We start from the raw sequence: 26414 nt of genomic DNA on the forward strand, positions 1-26414 counted from the left end.
ATATATTCTATTTTCATAAATTTCTTTCAGCTAAACTGAAAAACATATTTAGTAAGAATTTACTATATGCAGAGCATTGTGCTAAACAATGAGGCAGAGCTCCAAAACTGTGAAATGATTTTGAACAGAAGAATTACATGTTCAGTATTTTCCTTAAAAAATTATTCTGGTAACAATATAATATGTAGGTTGCATTGGAGGGAACCAAAGCTGAAAACCCTGGGGCAAATTAGACCATAATGAGCACCTAGACTAGAGTGAATACAGTATTAAAAGAAAGAAAGAATTAGAGGTAAGATATATTTTGGAGTTCAAACTTATCTATTTTTATATCCATCTCTGCATATAATAGAATAAATGTTTATGGGATGCCAAGTCTTTGTGGAAGATGGTGATGATAAGGAAGCAATATAAAAATCCTTTTTATGCTTAGGAGGTAGTGGTCTTTAGACCCTTCTGGCATTAGACTTATGACTCTGGTAGAAAAATCAAAAGAAACATTTTATTGAATGAGTGGATTACATAGCCCTTTGTTAGGGAAACAACATCCAAATAATCATATTCAGTATTACTTTCATGCTATGAAATGGAAGTTGGAGATGGTAGTACAAAATCATGGTGTGGCTAATGATCATTTGACAATACTGCAGAAGGAATGAAAGAGAATAAAGTGAAACTAGTGTTGTAGGTTCTGTTTATGGACAACTTTAAATTTGTGGCTAAGGATTTTATATTCTAAGTCTAAGCAATAGGGACTCATTGAAAGTTTTTGGATAATATAGGGAATAACATAGACATATGCATCAAAAGTGAAATAAGAAAGGTTTCCTATCAAAGTGTTATTGTATGATCCAAGTATTATGGATGGTTAGAAAAATTTCTAGGGTATTTTTTAAACATGTACTTTATATAACTCCTATTACTTGTATACATATGTGTTAATACACAGACATACATATATACAGACAGAGTAAACATATTTGCATGCCCCTGTGAAAAATTAGATCCATTGTAGGAAATGATTTTTTTTCCTCATATTTTTTCTGGTGTCACCCTAGTGCTTTAAGAATTATGAAAGATGTAATTCTGGAAAGGATGTAATTTACTATTCATTATCCAAGTTGAGATATGGAAGATCATTGATTGTCTTAATGACATAGTTTGTATTTCCCATAAACGCGCTTCTAAACAAGTAGCAAAAGATTAGAATTTTGAACAACCAGCATGCAAAATAGTATATTCATTGGCATATTCAATGACATAACATGCTATACCCATTCTAACATATGTATTTGCTTTTTACTAGAATGTCACAGAATAGTCAGTGCATTCCTTGATTGTTTTTAAGTACTGACTATACTTAAGTAATCTATTTAAGTAAGGAATCTTCCAGAAATATATACCCCGCATCATCTATGAGATAGCTCTTATTCATTCCAGTCTTTCAAGACCACTGCCTCCTAAAACCATTCATTCAAAATGTCTGGTTTGTCCTAGACATTGTACCTAGATGCTGGGAATATAATGACAAAAAAAAAAAAATCCCTGCCCTCTAGGAGCTTACATTCTATGGAAGAGAGAGAAATGGCATATGCATATCAAATTAAATATATAATGTATGCAAAGCAATTTCTTGGGGAGGGCACTTGCAACTGGAGTGGGGAATACTTTTTTCCTTTTAACCTCTTTCTATTCTGTTCTCTTTTTTCAAAAAAAATTATGCTTCATTTCTGATCTTATTTCTTTGGCATCACTATTTTGTTCAGTTGATCAGTCGTGTCTGCCTCCTCATGACTCTATGGACTTCAGTTTAGTTGAAAGAAATTTATGAAAATAGAATATGCTAGGACATACCAGTACTGCCCATAGGGTTTTCATTGCAAATATACTGAAATACCATTCCCTTCTCCAGTGGATCACTTTTTGTCAGAACTCTTCACTATGACTTGTCTGTCTTGAGTAACCAAGTTATTGAGCTAAGCTAGGCCCTCTCCCTTGACAAGGCAGTGATCTAGGATGGGCTCACTACCATTACCTCCCTCCAGTTCTGTCTCTATCTCTCTCTGGCTTTGTCTCACTCTGTCATTGTCTTCCTTTCCCACACTGAAGGGGGGAAAAAGCAACCTTCCTTGTCAACAATGAGCCTAGGCAAGCAGGGGGTGATCACACATTGGTCATGTTTGAAAATGTATGATTTAGTCTTCACTTGTGGTTCATTACCTTTCAGTTAAGAGATGAGAAACATGTTTTATTACTGAATCTGTGGAATTGTGCAAAGTCATTACATTGATCAATGAATCAATCATCAAACTTTTATTAAGCCCCTACTTTGGCTATAATTACTGGAGATACCAAAAAGAGGCAAATGATAGTCCTTGCTGTCAAGCACCTTACAATCTAATAGAGGAGATAATATTCAAACAAATGCATACATAATAAGCTATCTACAAGATAAATAAAAAAATAATTAACAGAAAAGGCACTAGAATTAAGAGGGATTTGGGAAGGCTTTTTGTAGAAAGTGGTATTTTAATTAGTAGTTAATGGAAGTCCTCTAAAGTCAGTAATTGGTGCCAAGAGACTTTGCATTCTTAAATCTTGGACAGTTTTTTAACAATGTTTTGCCACATAACTTGTTTTCCCAATTCTTCATTCTGAATCAGTTCTGAAACCATCTCTTTTGGCAATTTTTATAGAGTAACATAATTTCATTACATTCACTTACTATAATTCCTTCATTCATTCCCCAATTGATAGGTTCTTCCTCGAGTTTCAGTTCTTTTGCTAATTCCAAAAATATTTGTACAGATGAGGTACTGGAGCTTTTTCAGCAGGTCAGTTCCATGCTTTAGTAATATTTTAGCAGCTTCAGAGAGAATAGCATGGGAGGGAGATCAGTCAGGAAGCAATCTCCCAATAAGAGATGATGAGTACCAGACTAAGGTCTTTGTTGTGTGATTGGGGAAAAATATGAGATATGCTGTGGAGGTAAAATCAATAAAAAAATTTTCCAATTGATTGGATAGGAGTGATAAGGGAGAAGGAAAAGTCGAGGATGGTTAAACCTGAATGATGAGAAAAGTGGTGCCCTCCATAGAGATGGGAAAGTTGGGGAAAGGAGAAGAGTTTAGTGGTGGTCCAGATGAAATGAATTGTTTTGGATATAATGAGTTTGTAAGACTTGTAGGACCTTCAGTTGGTGATGTGGGACTGGAGTTTAGGAGAGAGACTAATACTGAATATAGAGATGACTGATGTACCTAAGGAAACTGATGAGATTGCTAAGAGAATGTAGAGAGAAAAGAGGACTCAAGATGGAGCTATAGAGGACCCATGTTGAGAGGAGGTGGGATATGAATACTCTTCTTAAAAAAAATAGCCTGAAAAGTATCAGATAAGAAGAATTATCAGGAAAGAGTGATAACTTTTAAAGCTAAAAAGAAGAGAGAATATCTCCAAGATACCTTGACAAGTGTTACAAAGAGATCAAGAAGACTGAGAACCAATCAATATAAGGCAACTAATATGTAATCTTCAAAAGAAGGTTACATTTGTATGATGAGCTCAGATGCTTATGACTGTAAGTTGAAAAGTGAGTGAGGAATACAGAATAGTACAGAATAGGTGATCACTGAAGATGATAATTATTATTAGCAAGAATAGTTAATATTTCTTTTAAAAAATAAATTTATTTATTTTTCCAACTACATGTAAAGATAGTTTTCAATAATCATTTTTGGGGGGTAAGATTTTGATTTCCACATTTTTCTCCTCTCTCCTCCCCTAGACAGCGAATAATCTAATATAGGATGTACATGAGTAAATAGTTAACTATGTGCACTTCACAAATATTATCTCATTTTATCATTACAACAACCCTGGGGAATAGGTACTATTGTTATCCCCATTTTACAGATGAGGAAACTTAGGTTAAGTGAATTGCTCAGGATCCCCAACTAGTAAGTGTCTGTGGTTGGATTTGTTTTTGTTTTTGTTTTTTTTTTTGCAAGGCAATAGGGTTAAGTGACTCATCTAAGGTCACATAGCTAGGTAATTATTGTATGTCTGATGTTGGATTTGAACTCACGTCTTCCTGACTTCAGGGCTGGTGCTCTATCCACTGCACCATCTAGCTGCCCCCCTGTGGTTGGATTTGAATCTTGGTCTTACTGACTTAAGGTTCAGTGTTCTATCCATTACATCTCTTAGCTACTCCTTAATATTAACTTCTTGTGTTATTCATTCTTTTCAGTCATGTCCAACTCTTCATGATCCCATTTGGAGTTTCCCTGGCAAAAGACAGTGGTTTGCTAATTCCTATGCTAACTCAATTTTATAGATGAGAAATAGAGGTGAACAGGGATAAGTGACTTGCTAAGGGTATCATAGTTAGTAATGTGTATGAAGCCAGATTTGAACTTGGGAAGATAAATCTTTCTGATTTTAGACCTGGAAAGGATAGAGTAGGGACAGGGAACATACATCTTGCAGGCTATATAAGGCCTGTGAAATCATTTGGTCTGACACTGCCAAGGCAACCAGAGGTAAAACTTGAAAGTCAAGTTTTTTAGGGATAAATTAATTAACTGTTTGATTAAATATAGCAGGCTAATTTTTAAGTTGATAATTTTGTATAGTCCGTGAATGATGTTATAAATATCCAAATGGTCCTTGGCAGAAAAAAAAGTTTCCCCACCCCAGTATAGAGGAACAAGAGAAGAGACCTTGTTAACATATTACTTGTTTCCCATACTTTGAGAAAGCAGAGATCTGGTTCATCCCCCCCCCCCCCCTTTTTAAAACTGGTCTTTCTGGGAATAAGACTAGAAGCCAAAATGCTTTTCCATACAGCTACCTATTCCTTTCCAGCCCTATTGGCCCCTCAAAATAATCTTTTTTATTATGGTATAAGTTCTGTGTAGTTTCTTTAAGGGAAGCCTTTCCCTTTAAGGGAAACCAATTTCAGAACCTCTGATTCAACAACTGAAGTTGACAATTGAAGATGTTTTGCTTTCTAGACTACTTCTTATAAAAACTACCCTGTTCTGTGATATCTGTTTATTTTTGCTTGTTTGTTTGTTTGTTTTGTTTTGTTTTTTTTTTGCAAGGCAATGGGTTTAAGTGACTTGCCCAAGGATATATACCTAGGTGATTTAGTTTCTCAGATCTGATTTGAACTCAGATCCTCCTGACTCCAGGAGCAGTGCTCTATCCTTTGCACCACCTAGCTGTCCCGAGTTCTAGGATAGTTAGAAGAAATTATAATTTTCCTGGCACTGCCCTGGTAATTGTCTTGTAGGAAACATTCCTGCTGGAAATATGAATTGCTGGAAAACCAGTATGGAATGTATCTCATCTCCTGTGAAGTGATGCAAGACATAGAGAGAGTAGGAAGAATAGTATCTAGAATAGTGGCTAAGGGAAAAGTGGAGGATGATGGTATGTAAAATTACAGTGACATCTCAGAGGAGTTCCTAGACATATTGCAACCTTCATTTCTGATGTTAGTAGAATGGGTATAATGATACCAGTATTCAGGAAAAGGTAAGCTGACTGAAGTGTGGCCTCCTTCCATGGAGAGCAGACATCTGTTCATCTCTGTTTTCTTTTTTTCTTTTTTCCTAGTAAGCCAATAAAATTGGGTGGGAATGGAAAAGAGGAAACAGAATAGAAAAAATTAAAAATAAAAATCATGAATTTAAAAGTACACAAAACTGGCTCTTTGGTGGTACATTGGGGAGTAATGACCACATTTACCCTAATATCTTTTAAATAATATAGAAATATATTTAAATTATAATATGAAACAGCACAACAGAATAAATTTGCTTTATAGTTATTTGCATTTAAATATATTTCAGAGATAAAATATCAGTTTTTTTAATCATACCTTCTAAATTTCCATCAGTTCTTTTTCTTTATTTCCATATGTTTTTTCTTTTTATATTATTGGTGTTGATATGTACTCTGTTTTTCTAGTTCTGCTTCGTGTCTTATTTATTATTGTTATTTGGAACTCGACAAACTATCAAACGAACATATTTTACATTTTAAATATTTTTGTTATTTACTTGACATCAAATAGCATTTCCATACATACAAAATCAAAGAAAAAGATGATTATATATACTACCACTCCATTTTTAAAAGAATATAAAAATTGAATGTTAATTTAAAGATGTTCCTTTCTGTTTCATTCTTTTTTTCTCATTTGGATTTTTGAAAAAAAAATATAATAATCCTGTTTTCTTTCATTTCTTTTTTTTGGGGGGTAGCCCTATTGCATAAATTGCCTATTAATGTCCTTTGCCCATTTATTTACTGGGGAATCATTCTTGGTATTACATTACATTCTTGGTATTGAGTCAGGTCCCTGTGTATCTTAGAGATAAATCCTTTATCAGAGAACACTGTTACAAACTCCCCCCCCCCCCCCCCCCACAATAAACAGTTTCCCTTAGGCTTTTAGTTCTATTGTTTTTGTTTTCACAAAGGTTTTTTTAGTTTTATGTAATTAGAATGACTACTTTGTCCTCTAAGTTCTTTTCCTTTCCCTTGTTAGGTCAAAAGCTTTTCCTCTGTCCATAGTAGTGAAAGGCATCTCCTTCCCTACTCTTCTAATTTGTTTATGATGTGACTTTTAAAACCAGTCATGTACCATTTGAAAGCTGTTGATTGTGGCACAAACTGTGAAATGTTAGTCTCATCTTAATTTCTGTCAGACTGAATTGTAATTTTCCTATCCACTTATCCAAGTGGTTGGGGGGGGAAGGGGATCTTTGAGGTTTTTTGAACACAGTGGTACCATGTTCATTCCCTTCTGGATTTTGCATCTTTAATCTCTTCCAATGATCAATTTTTCTATTTTTCTCATCACTACCACATTTGAATGATTATTGCTTTATAGTATATTTGAGATCGAATATTTCAAGGTCCACTTCTTTCTCAATTTTTTTCCAGTAAATAAATAAAACTTTTATTCTTCCAGATGTTAGTTCCACCCTCACCCCCCAATTCTTTAGTAGCTTTATATGGAACTGAATAAGTAAATTTATTTAGGTAGTATTGTTATTTTTATTATATTGCCACTTGCCCGGCCATGAACAATTACTGTCTTTCCAAATATTTATATCTATATTTAATTCTGTAAAGAGCATTTTATAGTTGTGAACATATTATTCTCATGTGTGTCGTGATAGGTAAACATCCACTGTTTTATGTATTCTATATCGATTTTAAATGAAATTTAACTTTTTTAATAAAATTACCATGAAGATAAAAAGGACATTTTTCTGCCTAGTAGTGAAACAATATTTTCTATGCATTTTACACTTTTTAAAGAGTTTGTATATATTTATCTTGGGGTCACTGAATAAGAGATACTTTGTGGACTTTTTGGTTTGTGAAATTTCACTCTGGTCAAACCACTAATCAACTAACTTATGGTTATAAATCAACTCTATTGTAATGGAAAAGGGAATGAAAGAGAGTAAGGGCTTACAAAATGCCTACTGTGTTCCTGTGCTAATATTATCTCAGTTCCTTCACCAACCTTGGGGTTGTTATACAGAGTTCTCAGCACAGCATGCTATTAATTCTCATATACCCCACTTATCTTTCAAGTTGGGTTATATATTTGCCTCAAGATGTTCTCATTTTTTCGAACTATTACAAATGAAGAAACTAAAGGGCAAGAAGAACTGACATAAGATTAGGTGTTTGTTTTGAAGTAATTTGGTGAGTTCCTCTTGGGGAACTGAGATAAATCTTTCAGGGTAGTTTTCTAGCTGTTTGACCACATTGCCTTCCTTCTTACAAAGAGTAACTAACTTCCTTATAATTTAACTTCACTGTGGCTTTTAAATAAAATCTATTTATTTTCATCTTTCCTTTCCTTTATTCTCTACTTCCACCTTCTTTTAGAACACTTTCTCTACTAATTAATTAGTTGTTTATTTTCCCACAGTATTCCAAATAGGTGGTAAACATCTTTGTGTATGTAAGATATTAGAAGTGTTAGTAAGAGATGTCATAACATTCCTCAAGTAAATGATTTCTTCAGTGCCTGTCACTTAACAGACACTTAACTAATACTTATTGGTTCATTGATTCACCCTGGAATATCTCATAGGATTCTATATTATAATTTATATTTTAGTTGAATATGTATATATTTTGTCTTCTGTTAGGATGTAAACACTTTGAGGGCAAAGTGTTTTTTTCCCATTTTTTTAAATCTTAGCCACACCTACATACAACTTTCACAGTACCTTTCATATGCTTATTGAATTGTTTTTGGAGTCTAATAAACAGACAGTTGTTCCTCTACATGGGTATATTTTAAAAAAATAAAAATTGGGAATTACTTAATAGGGAAATATAGTTATAGTTAGTTGTTATTTTTTTTTACAAAGGTAATTCATTTAGGAAGCAATTCTCAAGAACTTGAAAAACTGGATTTTTTTGACTACTCTATTTCATAAAAGGGTTTATTAAAACATGTAAGACTACATGCAGATGGATTCCCAAGTTAGTCAATGACTCTTTGATCCATATTACTTTTATTCCCTCTCTGACTCGTATTAAATAAATGCATCCCTATTGAAACGGACCCTTTTAGTTCCTTTATATATTGCAGAAATTCAAGTAAGAAAATGTATTAATTCTTAGTACTCGCACATTTCAGTGAAGCTTTTTCAAATAAAGTAATTTGAGCACACAGTTTGAACCAGTCCTAATTAAGACTGCTTTTTGTACTGTACAACAAAGAAGCAAGTGTACAGATTGTTGTGAACTTTCTTGGGAAAAAGATGTACAGAATGATATGGAGGCACAATCTGCAATTCAGAACAAGGTTACCAAGGGCAAGAGAGACTCCTTTCTTTTTTTAGCTAATGTTCTTTATGTTGGGTAGGAATTACTATTTGCAGAAAACATCACCAAGTGGACTGAAGGAGATAGTACATTTTGGAGGCTTCCAAGAAGCAACAGTTTTCACTTCTGATTAAACTGAAGTAAAGTGTTAACTTTTCACAAAGACTGCATGTGAGTAAAATTTACTTATTAAGTATAATTGTACCAGATTCGGTGATCAGAATTCATTTTTACACTCTCTCTTTTAATTGAAAAAATAATCTAGTTTGTACAAGAGAGTATCTAAATTCTGAGGATAAATTTTTTTATGTATAACAGACATTTTTTTGTCTGCATTTTAATGCTAATTAAGTTTTCTTTAGTGAAAGTTTATTCTTTATGGAGACTACCAGCATGAAAATTTGGCTTTAGAATCTGAAAAGTTTGACTTTATAATTTATGATCAGGACAGGGGTGTGTCATTGGAATTTGGAACATAATTGTACAGAGAGAGACAGACAAATTAAAAAAATAGGAGGGAAGATTAGATTGCAGCGGAGATGGGTAGTTAACAAACTCAAGTCCCTCTCCAGATTACACTATGTTCTTTTTCTGCATTGTTTCCTGGCTTCCTCCAGAAGAGGAATTCTAGCCCTAGAATTCACACATTAGAGACATCTTCTGCCCCTGCAGTTTCTCCCTCTGATGGCTCCTCCCAGAACCTACATTTAAAGAGGGTTTCCAGGCTTGTCACATCTCATTCTTCTGTAAACTCTACTCTGGATTTTTGCTGTTCATGCTCTCAAACTATTTTTGTTGCCCCATTCCCCAACCCCCCCTTTCAGCTTCCTTTTAAGCCTTATCTCCTCCCATTAAAATATAAGTTTTTTTTTATGGTTCTGTCCAGGTGGACATGGGAAGATGGAAGAGTAGTAAGGAATATAAAAAAAGTCTAAAAACTGAAGGGAAGGGGAGAAGAGAAGGAATCAATCACCCATGGCCATATGAAATAGTTTCTACAGAGGCATTTAGAAGGAATTGGCTCATTGGCCTTGATAGAAGAGGGGACCTGGGGTCATCCTAAGTAATTAATCTGTTAAGAGAGGTATAGTGGGGAGGCAACTAGGTATCACACTGGATAGAGCACCAGCCCTGGAGTCAGGAGGACCTGAGTTCAAATTTGACCTCAGACATTTAATAATTACCTAGCTGTGTGACTTTGGCCAAGTCACTTAACCCCAATTTCCTTGAAGGTATAGTGTATGGAAAGAAGTAATAGACTGTCTTATTAAATACTCTGCTGATCAGAGAACATCAGAAATATTGTGCTCAGCTCTGGATGAAGCAGCCAGATAGCACACTGGAGAGAATGCTGATCCTGCAGTCAAGAAGACCTGAGTTCAGATAGTCTTAGACACTTCCTTTCTGTATGACTGTGGGCAAGTCACTTCATTGCTATATGCCTCAGTTTCCTCAACTGTAAAATGAGGATGATAGCATTTATTTCCAGGGTTGTTGTGAGGATCACTTGCAATATTCTTTGTAAAGTGCATTGCCTGGTGCCTGAGTCATAGTAGGTTTTTAATAAAAGATTGTTCTCATCCCTTTCTAGATGCCATATTTTAGAAGGGGTGGGAAGTATTCTAAGGAGGGAAACAATAATGATGAAAACCAATAAGATCATGCCATTGGAAGGGATTCTGGAATTTGGAATGTTTATTGAGAAGAAGAGGATATGATATCTCTTTTCAAATATTTGAAAGATGGGGTGGCTAGGTGGCGCAATGGATATAGCACAGGCCCTGGAGTCAGGAGTACCTGAGTTCAAATCTGACCTCAGACACTTAATAATTACCTAGCTGTGTGGCCTTGGGCAAACCACTTAACCCCATTGCCTTGCAAAAACCTAAAACAACAAAAACAAATATTTGAAAGTTTGTTCTATGGATTAGATTTGTTTTGCTCAGCACCAGAGAACAAACCTGAGAGCAAAAGATAGAAGTCACCAGAGACAGATTTAGGTGTGATAGAAAGAAAAACTTACTGGCATCTAGAATTACCTAAAAGTGAAAGTGTAGGATTTCAAGGAAAGGCTCATTTCAAAGTTTGTATTCTTCTGATATTTGAACTGATTGACCACAGGCTCCCTTTAACTATGCGATTACATCTAAATAATCTAGGTATAAATTAAAGCATAGAAAGGAATTGAGGGGGGGAAGGAATCATTTTTGTGACCTTGGGGTCTTCATTAATAACTATTACCATTATTTGAGTGATATAGTCATTTTTCAGACTAGTATTAAACTTAAAAGAAATAATTATAAATACAAATTCTGTGGTTTAAGTCCTGGAGTGTTAATTCCCATTCAAAAGAGTTATAATTTTTGAGGGTATGTTGATGTTATTTCTTATTAAACATGTAATAATGCTTTTGTTGCTTCTTGTTACTAGGTTATGCATGCTCTTTTCAAGCATGGGAATCTTGGATTTAACTGCCTTTCATGTACCTATCATGACTGATCCTTTTCTTTAGGATGTATCTGCATTGAGCAGATCAAGCAGGCTATATATAAATAGGGTGCTCTGTTTGATTATACCACCCTCGATTTGCCTTTTGAAGTGGCAAACGTACTGTTACTCATGCTGAAACAATGTGACTTTTCTACAGGATTCAGAAAACGGCAGTTTTTTTGAACAAGTACTGTGAAATTTCATGATTAACACACTTCTGAATAAAATTTCATTTTATTATTTCATAAATATTATTTTATTTTCTTTTTTAAGAAAAAAGTTTAAAATGCACATATATTCAGAATAAATCCTCAGACTTAAAAAGAAAAGCAAAGTTTGTGTTTATAACCATTTGTTCATTTTGTATGAAAGTTATTGGGCTAACAATTAGAGCTTTCCCAAAAAAGAATGGGTTGACCTTGGGAAGCATTGAGTCTTCAAATAAAGGCTGAAGGACCACTTATCTAGCATGCTAGAGAGGAGAATCTTTTTTCATGTTATGTTATTCTCTGAATTGGGGCACTTTGGTAGTGGCAGTTAGACAGATGAGTAGAGGAATACATAGTTCTACAGTAGACCATCTGGAACCCTGGAAGAAACCAACAGAAGTATCTCCTGAGAAAACTTCTGACTGAGAGAGCATTAAACCACTGACATGAAGAAAACAGACTTGAGTTATTGGGAGTGAGGTGCTGAGAAGGATGAACATATCAATAGTGTGTGTGGTAGAGCAAAGGAACTGAGACTAGAGTGAAAATAGAGATGAATTAGTCATCTTTTTAAAAGAATAACAATTGTCAATTCTGTGCAGCTTTCAGTAATCCTTTTGCATCACATCCTAATCCAGTCTTAGAAAATTTCTGCTTAACATAAACTTAGTGACTTTTTACTTTCTTGAAGTGGTACTTTTGAAACCTCTGAGGAAGGAAATGAGAAAGAAAGTACAATAAGTATTTGTATTTACTCTTTTGAATACTAGGATCCAACCATCCCCTTTTCTCATTAAAGTAGTGCTTAAGTAAAATATTCCCTTTGTAGGTAGGATAGGAATTAGTATTTTTTTTTTCAAATAGGGAAATTGAAGAATAGGGAAAACAAGCTTCAGGTTATTTAGTTCTTCCTGCTTTACTCTTAAAACCTTTATAACTTGACCTCTTCCCATCTTTCTAATCTTCTTACCATTTATTTCTTTCCACTGATTCAGTAACACTGGACTCCTTGCTGTTCTTTGTTCTTTTTAATGGCTGTCTCCACTTTTGGAACTTTCTTCCTTTCATTTTTGCCTCCTGATAGCTTTTATGACTTTTTTCAAGTCTCAGCTAAAATCCCACTTTCTACAAAAAAATTTATCAGTCCCCCTTATGCTAATAACCTTCTTTCTTCCAATTATATCCATCTGCCTATATCTTATATGCACATAATTGTTTACATGTTTTTCCTCAGCTTGGTGGTGTAATGGGTAGAGTGATGGAACTGGAGTGAGAAAGGCTGGAATTCAAATATGATCTCAGTTACTCACTAGCTGTGTGACCCTGGGCAAGTCACTTAACCTCTAGCTACCAAAGTTTGCTCATCTATAAAATGAGAATGATTACAGTCTCATTTCCCAAGTCTGTAATACATGAATATAAACCATCATCATCATCATTTTTATTCCTCAAGGGCAAGAACTTTTTTGCCTTTATATCCTATGTGCTTAGCACCATGTATTAAGGACTTAATAAATGCTTATTGAATTAATGTTGAGACTCTTTATAGAGAATTTTAGTGGTAAGTTCTGTATTTAAATAGTAATTTGTGTTGCCAATGAAAATATTGTTTTGTTTTGTTTTCCCCCCATAGAGGCAGCCAGGTAGCACAGGAGACAGAATACTGCTTATAGAAATCAGAAGGTCTAATTTCAAATTTAGTCTTAGATACCTATTAATTGTATGATTCTAGACAAGACACAAAAAGTCTCATTCTGCCTTTGTTTCTTCATGAGATAATATTTTTAAAGCACTTAACACAGTTCTTAGAACATCATAGATATACTATAGATACTAGTTATGCTGCTGCTATTGTTGCTACTGTCAGAAACATTGGGTTAAACTAAATGGGATAGATGTGACTGAAAGTTTCATCTACCTGCTCAATATTCTAATGGATACAATTCTGTTTATAGAGGAATTCATTGTGTTTTTTTTTTTTATTTTAACTGGGGGAAAAAGGTGGCTAAGAGGTCAGGGTCAGTTTTCAATTACCATATAGTCATACTTAATTTCCACAACAGTTTGAGACTCTGGAAAGAAATAGTTCAAGAAAATTGATTAATTAATATCAGGAGAAGGAAAATCCCAGTTTATTTTATTCTTGAAGTTTATTAGTTTATGAGGATTTTTTTAAAAAATTTCCTCTTAGTTTGATTGATCTTTAGGATACATTTCTCCAGAGAGCAAGAAAAGGCAAAGAAACAGAGGAAATGAAACTTTAAACCAGTTCATTTGGCTTTTTGAAAGTAAATGATGATGGTGGGCAGGAAGTTGAAACTGTTGCTCGAAATGGCCTTTTAAAATGATTCATAAATGTCTTTTGGCCATACTCTCTTGCCCTGAATTAGCATAGAAGACAAAAAAACCCTGCTCTGTTGTTCCATGTGTATATGTGTATCAGTGTGTGTGTGTGTGTGTGTGTGTGTGTGTGTGTGTTTATGTGTTTCCTGAGAGGAAAAAAAGACTAGAAATAGCTCAGCCTGTGTGGTCGGAACTTTGTGTTGGGAGTCAGGTGACCTGAGGTCTAGTCCTGACTGTACTAACTAATTGGGTGCCCTTGGCCAAGTGATAGAAACTTTCTGAGTCTCCATTTCCTTATCTGTGCAATGAAAGTAGTTTAAGAGGCATTCCCTGCCACTTCTAGTATCTATGACTTAATTATTTACAAGGACCTGAAGCAAGTCACATTTTGGGGGAAGTAGCATAGAACATACCTCCACTTACCCTATTGCTTCACATCACTTCTTCCCAGAGTTGTATTAGGTCTTGTGGGGAGACCTGTAGAACAAGGAAAATATGCTGATGGATGGGTAGGATTTGTAGTATATGGCCATGAGAATGCTTTGCTAGATTTGTTAAAATTTATTCAGTGTCAGATATGAAAAGACCCTTTTGGATTGAAGCTATGGAGGCAAGAGAACTGGTCCCATCACTGACTAAGGCTCTCTTAGTTTCCTCATCTGTAGAAGGAGGATAATACTTGTTTCTACCTACATTTTTATGGAATTGTGGGGCAAATTCTTTGTAAACTTTAAAGTGTTGCATAAATGTGAGTTTTAATTGTTCTTTGGTCTTTAAGTTTTTTCTTAGGGGAATTAATAGAGACAGATGGGGGAGTAAGGAAAAATGTTTCTTCTGACTTTAGGGCCTAAGTGAAGCAATTTCTCTTTCATTTCCTAAGTTATTTTAAATTGATTCATTTGCTTTGAAGAAATGTGAACTCTTTTAGCATTTATTGGGTATTACAACTATTAAAGTGTTGTATACTATGAAGAATGAATGTTCATATTTTAAACTAGTGACTTCATAGACAAATGCTATTTTGAAAACTAAAGTTTTTTCTTATATCTTATATTCCTTAATACATCATTTTTTTCTCTTTTAACAGAAAAAATATAGAAAGGGATTTGTTGACATTTCAAAAATCAAATGTGTGGAAATAGTGAAAATTGAAGATGGTGTTATTCCTTGTCAGAATAAATATCCATTTCAGGTGAGTGTATTTGTTTTTGCTTTTGTGCATTGTAGGTTTTTTGTGTTAAACTGACTACTTAACATTATAGTTTCATCAGTCACTACTTTATAATTTCTTCAGCTAGTGATGTTAAATGTATTAATTCCTGTACATTTGTAATCACCAAATTTCCCCTTAGAGTTTCTTAGTATAAGGAAATGGAGATTCAGAAAGTTTCTTTAACTCCATTTTAGATTTAAATGAGGGCTTCTTAACTTAGAATCTATGAACAGTTTTTTAAAAAAAATAATTATACTTCAATGTAATTGGTTTCCTTTGAAATCCTATGTATTTTCTTTTATACCTTTAAAAACATTATTCTGAAAAGTCCATAAACTTCACCAGACTGCCATATGAGCCTATGAGACACAAAGTCTTGAATCTGATCATGGGGAATAATTTTTAATGTGTTGTATTCTATTAGCTAACATTTTATGTAATATTTTTACTTCCATTTTTGTGAAGAATGTTAGTATGTAATTTAATTGTCCATCACATTCTTGGCAAGTTTTAAAATTAACTTAATCACGGGATAGTTTATGGACTGGTAATCAATTTTTATGACTTTTTAGTGTACTTGTAAATAATATATATTTCCTGCTTCTCTCATTTGGTTATCTATACATGCTGTTAATTCCAAAATATTAAACAAGTAAGTCAGATCTGTTATTTCTTTACTGTTAATCTTTTTTTATTTTCCAAATTTAAAGTCATCTATTTTATTTTTTGTCTTTATTGTATTTCTGTTAAAATTAATTTTGTGAGTTTACTGGTATAATTGTTACTTATATAGTTTTATATTGTAACATGCATTACTTTTTAATTGAGAATTATTGAAAACTTCTCATATTTATTGACTGTACCACCATCTTTTCCATCACCTAGGCTCCTACCTCAATTAGGAGTCTTCTCTCTCCTTACTGTACACTTCAAATGAACTAATGTATCCTTTCAATTCTATCTTTTCAATAACCCTCACATATATGTTTTCCTTTGAATTTCTACCAAAATTACCTTTGTTAAAACCTTAATCTTTTATTACCTAGATCAGAGGGGCAAGTGACCACCATAGTGAGTTCCAAATAAGATTTAAATGTAATTGGAGAATGCTTAACAAAATAAATACACATGCAATACAGTATAATGTTAATTTCTAGTTTTCTAAGTCAGTATGCATTTCTATTTGACTGTGACATCATTGTCCTGAATTTCTGTAATAGCTTAATAGCTTTCTAATTAGATTTCTTCTTGGATATCACTTTTGCAGGCAATCCTTAATTCCACAGCTCAAATAATCTTCATAATATATGATTTTGAACATATTGCTCTTATATTTAAAAATCTTCATCGACTCCCCATTTCTGATGAATAAATGAACAAATCTGTGTTTTCTATTGTGCCCCTTCAACATACACTATATTTCTCACAAACTGCACTACCTTTTTGGTCACCTATTTTCATTCTATACTGTTATGGTGCTGAGCCTTGGATTCTCATCTCCCTTGTTCCTCACCTTCTTGGGGTAAAGTTCCATAATCATCTTGTGTAACAGCTGACATTTTTGGAGAAAATACTGCTACTTATCATTAAGATTGTTTCTCTTAAATGTTTTGTTTCTGGTAACATTAGTTCCCCTCCATTCCCTCTCTTTTTTTCCTGTTCTAGTGAGACCTTGACCAGATTCCTTTTAATATCTTGCTTCCTTGTTTGATATTCAAGTGAAATTGGAAGAAATCTTGGGTACACAACCCAAACTCTAATTCACGGGGGGAACTTTGGGGCTCATCTACCTTAAGATCAGCCTGTATCCCTGGCTTAACCTTGGCTCTTTTTTTTTTTTTTTTTTTAGATTTTTCAAGGCAATGGGGTTAAGTGGCTTGCCCAAGGCCAAATGGCTAGGTAATTGTCTGAGTCTGGATTTGAACTTAGGTACTCCTGACTCCAAGGCTGGTGCTCCATCCAGTGCACCACCTAGCCGCCCCACCTTGACTCTTTCTAAGAGGCAAGATTGATATAATGAAAGAGGGTTTCATTAGAGTCAGGACACTTCTCATATTCTGCCTTCAAAACTTCCTTTGGCAAGGGATCACCTAACTGAACCTCAATTTTAATATATATATATATATATATATATATAAAACAGAGAAAAGGGAAATTTTCATTACCTGCCCCATGAGGAAATAATTTTGTAGATCTCAAAGCTTTATGTAAATAGGAGCTATTGTTGTTACAGTTCTGTGGTATTTACAAGATTGTTACATCATGTCTGTTCATATGCAAACTCACTGGGAAATGAATAATTTGTCAAATACTTTATTTATGGAAATCCTATAAAATATTTAGCTACAGCAATGGTACTACCTGGAGGCTCAGTGATTGTGGTAATTCTGTCTAGGGTATGATGACAGACTGAAAGCAAAAGTATTGGAGGACTTTCCCACCCTTTACACCTGGTCTTATCTCTAAAGTAGCAAACAGACAGAGTCAACTAGAACAGTTTGCTGCTAAATAATCCAATTGAAGATGGTTGCTTTTTACCTATAATCTACAGGAGTGTATTGCTTTATGAAAAATATTCTTTCTGGAAAGTTTTATTTAAATTGAATTTTTGTAAATAGAATCATTGTAAATGCAATAGTAAATCTGTATAGAAGAAGCATTCTGAAAGTCTTTTGTAAAAGGAGGAATCACCTGCTATTTTTATCTTTGGTAGAATTTCTGATTTTTAGCTATTGAATTTGAGCAAATACTAGGAGTGAAAAGCTTAAAGGAAGGTAAACATAAATAACTATAGCTATGGAAAGAATTTAAGGGACAAGACAGGCGTGTTTCAAAACAATTATGCCGCCAATATGTCTATTCAGTCATGTATTGAGGTACTCACATAATGCGGGAATAACTACTGATTTCAAGAATTAACAATGGTGGGTAAATTATTTAGGATGAGCAATAAAGTAAGGTACAGCTGTATACTTGTGATTCATGGATAGGAAGATGAAAGGTACCAAATAAAATGGGTTCATTTTATAGATAGGAGAAAAAGTTTGAAATAATGTAAAATTATTCCACTAAGTAATCCATTTGGAATCTTTAAATTTATGTACATTTAGAGTTAATATTAAAAAACACAATAAAACTCAGACATTTGGTTGAGAAAAATAAAATGGATTGACAGATGACTGTGTTGAAATGTTCCTCTCATATTTTTTGCCATTTTTTCTTCTCTTGATTAAATGATGTAGATTTTTTTAAAGCCCTTAAGTACATGTTTAGCAGGAAACTATAGGACATAATTTAGGATATTCTAGTGTTTATGAAGCAATAAAAGGAGATGCTAAATACTTTTCCTAATACTTCTCTGTTTCAGGGATCTATGATTTCATTAGTGTGTATTGTCTCCTTTTATTCCTTAGGACAGTCTCTAAGAGTTGTGACTAAAAATTCAACACTTAGTAGCTAGCTTGTGATGATGCTCTAAACTTTTCTAGACTGGTTCTTTCAGAAAGATTTATCCCTTTGGGTCCTTACTCAAAACCTTCCCAAATTGATGTAAGGCTGCCATGCCAGAATTTACTTTCCACTGGCATAGATTTAAAGAATCCAAAGTCACTTCCATGCCATGGTGAGACATTGAGGGAGGATGCTAAAGGAAAAATTCTGAAAATTCACTCGAGGACTTTTTCAGGGCATAAGAGTGATAGAAGCAGCTGGGATTTGTGTATTTCTCTCACTTGTATTTTAATATTTTTTCCTTCTGTTATAAGAGCCATTTAAAAATATGTTGCCATTGTAAGAAGGAAAGAAGAAGTCGTGTTTTTATGAGAAAGGGATTGGAGTGCTTTGAATCTGAAATAAACTTTAATAAGTCTCTTAAGAAAAAAAACTTTGTATATGAATAGTTCTCACTGGACTAATCTTTCATTTCATTTCAGGTTGTCCATGATTCAACTACACTTTACATTTTTGCCCCCAGTGCACAGAGCAGAGATCGATGGGTGAAAAGCTTAAAGGAAGGTAAAAAAATGTAGATAAATATAGATATGTGAAAAATTTTAGGGGCAAAAAATGTCTCAATTAAAACAAAAATACCACCAATATTTCTATTCAGTCATTCCCATTTATAGGGAATTATATATCTTCTCTTTATATAAATGAAAAAAATAGATCTACTGACACGATGAGACCACAACCTTGTTGATTAAGTGAATTAAAGTAGTGTGTTAATTATTTAGGACAGGAGTAATTCTGATATTATTTAATTTTGCGATATTAGCAGCCAAATGTATGTACTTCTATTAATACCAGCTATAGAATAGCTAACTTTTTCCTAGGTGAAACCAGGTGAGCTGGTTTCCCCACCCTTAATCATTCCTCTGCTGAATGTGCTGGATTTCTTGCCATCTACATGTTTCCTTGTTCTCCCTTGTTGTCTTTTTAATTATCTGGTGCCACAGTGCTTGGTATATAGTAGATGTTATATTTTTTCTTATTTCTTTCCCATTCCCCCTTCCATTCTCTCAATTTTAATAAGTTCCTAAATAGTCTTGTTCTAGGATATCTCCTTCATGATCTTCACAGGAGATGATTAAGACTCAGGAAGTCTCAATACTTTACTACATTAGCCAGCAAAATAAAAATCCCTAATCTTGGCATTGCTGGTCTTTCATATTCTTAACTCTGACCTACCATTTCTGGCATTTATCATGTTACATAATTTCATATGCTTTTTTATTCTAGCCCAATAGGACTCTCCTCAGAAGGGGTGCACTTTGGTTCGATGGACCTTAGTGTCCTAGAAGTCTGGGTTTATTTCTTGACTCAGTCACTTGCTTGATATATGATCCTGGTCACTTAATCTCTCTGTACTTCAGTTTCACATTTTTTTTTATAATACAGGATGACAATAACACCTATTTCACAGGGATATTGTGGGGCCCAATAGCTTAAATAATATAAAATACATTGTAAATGTCTAAATACTTTTAAAACTTGATCTAGTTATAATAAATATTATTAATATATGATCCTTGCATCTCCTTATTCTCTGCATTTGTTTGTCCTCCTACTGTACCTTAAATGGCTTTTCCTTTTCTTCTTTCATATCTTCCTGTCAAAATTATTTCCTTTTCTAAAGTGGTTACTTTAGGTGATTGTTTCTCTAGGAAGCTATTCCTTAATACCCCCCAGTGAGAGTGTCCTTTCCCTTCTTAAATTTTCCATAACATTTGTCCATATCTCTCTTGTTCTTATTTCACTTTCCTTTGTAGGATAATTGTTTTATTGTTAAAGGTATTAATAGTCTTACTTTCTGTACTATATGTACTAACCTGCCTTATCTCCTATCATAAGTGTTGATTGGGTTTGTCATGCAATGTTTAAAAATGAAGATAGCTTAATTTGCATAAACTCCTATCATCCCTTCCATGGAACAGTATGCTTTTCTTATTGTCAAGTACAACATACAAAGATCGGATATGTTAACAAAGGTTTCTTTAGTAATAAAAAAGGAAGAAAACTGGGCAATTTCACTGTATTATTATATGGATTACTCTAACCTAAATTATTTATCATGAAACTTTTGCAATAAATATTGTTTCAAGGGTCAAATTGTTATTTTGGTGCATTGTCTTCACTAATATTGGATGTTCCTTTGAATTACAGAAATCAAGCATAACAATAACCTAATGGTCAAATATCATCCCAAACTCTGGGCAGATGGAAGTTATCAGTGTTGCAGACAAACAGAAAAGTTAGCACCTGGATGTGAAAAATATAATCTCTTTGAGAGTAGTGAGTGTTATTTTGCTTTCATTCAATTATTATTAATATTTGTTTTGGAGATGTATATTTGTGATCAATACAGATAATGAGGCAACTATATGTGTCATTTTCATTTTGAATTACTTGCTTCCTAGTAGTATGCTGTTGATAAAAAACTATCATTGCTAAGACCATTTTAAGGAATTGAAAAAAATGGTCTATGGAGTGTGGTAGTGATGGTGGAGTTTTCCATTGTGTGACTTAACATATACACATGTGCACAAAAATCAACTATCTTGATATGCAATCAGGCACAATTATTGCCTGAAATATCATAAGTAATGTTTTTTGTCACTTAACCTTTGTTTATTTTCTATCAAATAGATAATTTTCAGATGCATAGTGAAAAATATGTTGTATTTAGTCCTAAACCTAACCACATGCATCTAAATTTGGATATCATGCTCTGTGTATTTATGCTTTTGGTTCAGTATTCACCTAAAAATGTTGGAACTTCATTGTGATATGTGCAAGAGCAATTTTTTAAACTAATGAATCTCACTGTGCATCATTATACCATTTTAGAGGTGTAGCTGGGTTTTTTCTTTTTTTGGCAAGGGTAGGATTTATTTTTAGTTAAAAGAGCTACAGGTTTATGAATAAGTTAGAATTATCATATTGCTATTCACTAAGGAACATGGAAATCTTAACTCAGTCTCAGCTTTATGAACTAATAAGTAAGATCTATAAATAATAGGATGCTTTCTGATTATTGCAATTTTAGGAATTAAATAGTGCTAAAACTATTAAATATTAAAAGTTGTTAGGTTTATTACATTGATTTTCTCATCTGACTTCATAATTCTTCTAGATACTTTGTAATATGCTTGGCCAATTAATTTGAGCTATTTAACAATGGATTGGATTTCCCCAGGAGATAGTAAACTCCTGTTATTTCAGGTATCTGATTAAAACTAAATAGCCATTTGCCAGGGTCACTGAAGAAGGGATTTCCGAACTTCTCAGGAAACTGGATTAATGGAACTCAGAGGCTCCTTCAAAACCCCGATAATGAGAATGTTTGTACTTCAGTTGTGAAGAAGACCATGACATCAGGAAAATAATCAGGAAAATAATTCACAAGCACGTGAATTGTATTTGAGTGAGGGGTGCTGTGCTAAGTTACCAGCCTCACTTTCTCCTCCAGAGCCATCTGGTTCCAGTGGTCATATTTGAATTAGGAACACTGGAGATGGCCCTGGATGCAAGCAATCAGGGTTCAGTGACTTGCCCAAGGTCATAAAGCTAGTAAAAGTCAAGTATCTGAGGAGGATTTGAGCTCCTGTCCCCCTGACTCCAAGGCAAGTGCTCTATCCACTATGCTATCTAGCCCAATATACTAGAAACTATTGCACCTTAGTTCTTCTTTTCTGATATTTATTTATATCATACTAAATACTTTATGGACAATCCAAGGTATCAGAATGCCAGTTGTTCAATGTTTTATGAAGTCTTTAATATATTTTTCTAATTTCTCCCAATTAATCAGAGTATTTTTTCTGGGTATGTTCATTTCCTATAAATTATTTGTGTTGTGTGTATATGCTGGAAATTGATTTAAGTTGCATTGTTGTTTTCTCTTATCGATTGATTATTAGTTTCTTTGTGAATCAGACCCTCTTTTTTAAATTTGTATTTTCAGGTATAAAGAAAGTACTACCTCCAGCACCAGAAAAAAGTAAGGTAGGGGAGCTTTAATTCTTGAAGTATCAGTAGTTTAATCAATAATCAATCAATTAATTAATTTAATCTGTAAAATAATCAATTCTTATTTAATCAGTTAGTTAATTAAACATTTATAAGTATCTTCTATTGCCAAAAGGGGTAGTGAGGTGACATAGTAGATAGAGTGCTGAGCCTGGAGTCAGTTTCCTAAGTTCAAATCTGGCCTCAGATGCTTATTAGCTGTTTGTCTCTGTTTACCTAAGGTTCCTCATAAGTAAAAATTGCTGAAGAAGGAAATGGCAAACTTCTCTAATAGCTTTGTAAAAGAAAACCCAAATGGGGTCACAAAGAGTCAGTCACAAATGAAAAGACTCAACAACAAAAATAAATATGCCAGGTTACTATAGTAAACAATTTAGATGCAAATACAAAGAATTAAATAATCCCTATGCACAAGTTTATGTTCTAATGGGGGGAGACAATTTTTAAAAAATCTGTAAATTGATAATTTATAAAGATTATGTGCATTATGTACCTAGTAGTTCAATACAAGGTACTGGGGAAGGTATTGGCAGCTGAGAGTAATCAGGAAAGACTTGATGATGAAGATAGTATCTAAGCTGTATCCTAAAAGAAGAAGGGCGTCTCCATATGGTGAATGCAATGAAGGAGTTCATTACAGGCGTGGGAGGGATTTCCACTGCAAAAGCACAAAGGTGAGAGATGGAATGTTGTAGGAAGGAACAGAGAGAACAATTTGGCTAGGTTGCAATGTGAAGGAGAAGGAAAAATATTGATACTAGACAACTAGGTTGAGGGTAGGTAGTGCTGAATTTATGTTTTATTTTAGAGGCAATAGAAAGTCACTAGACATAGTTGAATAGGGGAGTCACAAGGTTAGAGAGACACTTAAGTAAAATGACACTAACAGAATTGTGTAGAATGGATGGGAATGAGGAAAAAATTGAACCAGAAAGATCAATTAGGTGACTGTTGTAATAAACTAGGAAAAAGCTGATGAGGGTTTTAACTAACTCTGAGTAGAGATGAATCAGATGTGAAGAATGTTATGAAGTGGTAAAGGTAGAACTCATAAGTTTTGGCAACTGATTGTGTGATAAGGAAGAATGAATAATTGATTGTAATGTTGACAGCTTGTGAAATGACAGGATCTAGTGAAAATTTAAAGCATGGGGGAGACTTGGCTATATTTGAATTCAATAAGGAACTGGTTTAAAAGGAGAGATAGAAGATGGGAGAGAAAGAAGATGATTGAAAATTCAGTTTGTGAGAAAGAATTGTTTCAGGGGCACATGAAGAGTGGAATTGATCTTTGTAAGGAAAAGGACTGTGTTAAAGACGGGGAAAGGAGATGAGAATGAGTGAAAAGGGAACTTATCAAATAGCATTTTTCAGCAAAAAAAGAGGTTTGGGATAGATGCTGTGGAGAATGTGATTAGGAATAAGATAGTTGAATGAAATTGGTCTAGCATATTATGTTCATCAGTATTACAACTGTTTTCTTCAGAGTCCCTGTTTCTTGGAAGGAGAGCTCTCAGTGAGTAAATAGATAAGACTGTCTTTTTTCCTTGAAAATATTTTAAAATCATAATCCAAGATTTTTTTCAGCTTTTTTTCCTGCTTGATCTTTCTGTATGCACGTGGTATTACTGACTTCCTCTATTAGAGATATCATATTCCCCTGGTTCCAACTGTCTAATTGCTCCTCCATTTCCTTTTCTGGTTTCTTGTCTGTTTCCTTACTGGATGAGGTAGGGGTTCCCCAAAGTTCTGTTGTTAGTAATTTTGTTGACTCTTTTTTACTTTTTGTCTCTTGGCAATCTTATTCATTCTCATGATTAAATTTAGCCATCAACTCTATGCACCTTTCTCTCAAATCTATATTTCTAACCTTGCCCTATTTTAATTTCTAAATCCATGTCTTAAATTGCCAACGGGACATCTCTATGTGGATTTCTTGCTGGTACCTTAAACTCAACTTAAGGTAGTTTTATTATTTTTCCATCTACCTCTGACTTAACACTCTCTGTGAAATGGTGTCATTATTCAGTTTCTCTCCCTTTTGAAACTTTGGTCTTCTCTTTAGATACCAAGATCCAGCATAGGATGATATACTTCCTGATAAAATTAGATGAATCTAGTGTTTCTACTTACCTTCTACCCTACAAACCTGGAATATTTAATGATTCATATAAAATATGAATCTAGTAATGGAAGGAATTAACAAGTCAAAATTTTGTGCTCGCTTTAGGCAGATAAGATTTTTATCTCCTTTTTTTCCTTTAAAGCGAAGGCCTCCACCTCCTCTTCCGCCTGAAGAAGATAAAAATGAAGAAATAGTTGTAGCAATGTATGATTTCCAAGCAACAGAAGCACATGATCTCAGACTAGAGAGAGGCCAAGAATATATTATACTGGAAAAAAATGATATTCACTGGTGGAGAGCAAGAGATAAGTATGGGTAAATAGACTTTGTCTAAATTTTATTCCTTTTGGAGAATATTGTATGAAAAATGGACAGAATGTGTCTCTTAAGTAATGAAATATTTGTTTTTCAGTTTTATATCTATATAGATATATTTATGGTATACTTATATTAAATTTATAAGATCTTTTGGGGAGCTACCTCCTTCATCTTTTTAAAGAAGTGTGATTTGTGATTTTTTTTTCATAAGGAAAGGATGAGAAAAGAGGGAGGGGAAAGGGAAAAAGCATATATAATTTATATAGCTCCTATTTTCCAGGAACCCTAGAATATTAAGGGAAAATTTAAACTTAGATTTTTTTCACACCAAACTCTCCTCATTCCCTTTAATTTCATAATTTAACCTTTTCTCATTCATCTAAAATTAATTTGTAATCATAGTTGAGACTAGTAAGGAGTTAAAATAATGAAAACTATAAAATATTTTTTGTTTCCTAAAAAATAATGAGGAATGTTGCATTATAACAATATCTTCCCAACCTAATTTGAAAGGCACTGGGGCTCTGTCCCACATATTTAGCTCCAGTGATACTATTCTTATTTGTATTTTGAACTGCTGTGTATGTGAAAAGAGTCCCTCTTCCTGGTCCAAAGCATTCATTCTTGCTTAACCTGTAGCTTTCCTGAGGATTCACTCATTACCTGTGTCCCAACTCAGTGATGCTTAGGGTTTCTCCTGAATTGCCCTGATGGGAATTGTAGTGTCCCCCCCCCCCCCGTTAATATTCAATGTTTACTTCTAGGAGTGAAGGATACATTCCAAGCAACTATGTTACAGGGAAGAAATCAAGCAACTTAGATCAATATGAGTAAGTAAATATTTTTATAACTAAAAAAAAAAAATAATCTCTGTATCTCTTTCTTTATCTGTCTCTCTGGCTTTCTATTTCTCCCTCTCATTCTCTTCCTTCTCCTCACTCTCTCTCCTCCCCCCTCACCATTTTCTTTCCCTCTTCCTCTCTCCTACTTCCTCCTTTCTCCTCCCCTCGCCTCTCTCATTTTCTTTCTCTCTTCCTCTCCCCCTTTTCCTTCTTCCTTTTTCTCCCCCTCTCCCAATTTCTTTCCCTTTCTCTTTTTTTCTCTCCTCCCATTCTCTCTCCCTTTTTTTCTCCCTAACTTTGACATTCTCTCCTCCCCCCCTCTATCTCTTCCTCTCTCTCCTTTTCTCTTGCTTCCTCTCCAACTCCATCTCTCCTTCCCTTCCTTCCCTACCTTGAGGTACTGTCTTGTTTGTTATGTGTACTTATATACACACATAGGCATAACCCATACACACAATGAGGTCAATCTAAAG

At 34.0% G+C, this 26414-nt stretch overlaps 1 protein-coding gene across 2 annotated transcripts in view; it reads left to right on the plus strand.

The window, feature by feature from the left end:
- Nucleotides 1-26414, plus strand: part of TEC (tec protein tyrosine kinase) — a 93181-nt gene that overhangs the window by 44393 nt on the left and 22374 nt on the right. For both annotated transcript variants that reach the window (XM_074229498.1, XM_074229499.1), the window contains exons 4-9: nt 15004-15108; nt 19062-19143; nt 20791-20919; nt 22592-22632; nt 24924-25096; nt 25864-25929. In XM_074229498.1, the coding sequence (XP_074085599.1) occupies nt 15004-15108; nt 19062-19143; nt 20791-20919; nt 22592-22632; nt 24924-25096; nt 25864-25929 (596 nt within the window). The remainder of the gene's footprint in view (nt 1-15003; nt 15109-19061; nt 19144-20790; nt 20920-22591; nt 22633-24923; nt 25097-25863; nt 25930-26414) is intronic.

The sequence above is a fragment of the Macrotis lagotis genome, chromosome 3 (genome assembly GCF_037893015.1).
Source record: "Macrotis lagotis isolate mMagLag1 chromosome 3, bilby.v1.9.chrom.fasta, whole genome shotgun sequence".
NCBI classification, from domain to species: Eukaryota; Metazoa; Chordata; class Mammalia; order Peramelemorphia; family Peramelidae; genus Macrotis; species Macrotis lagotis.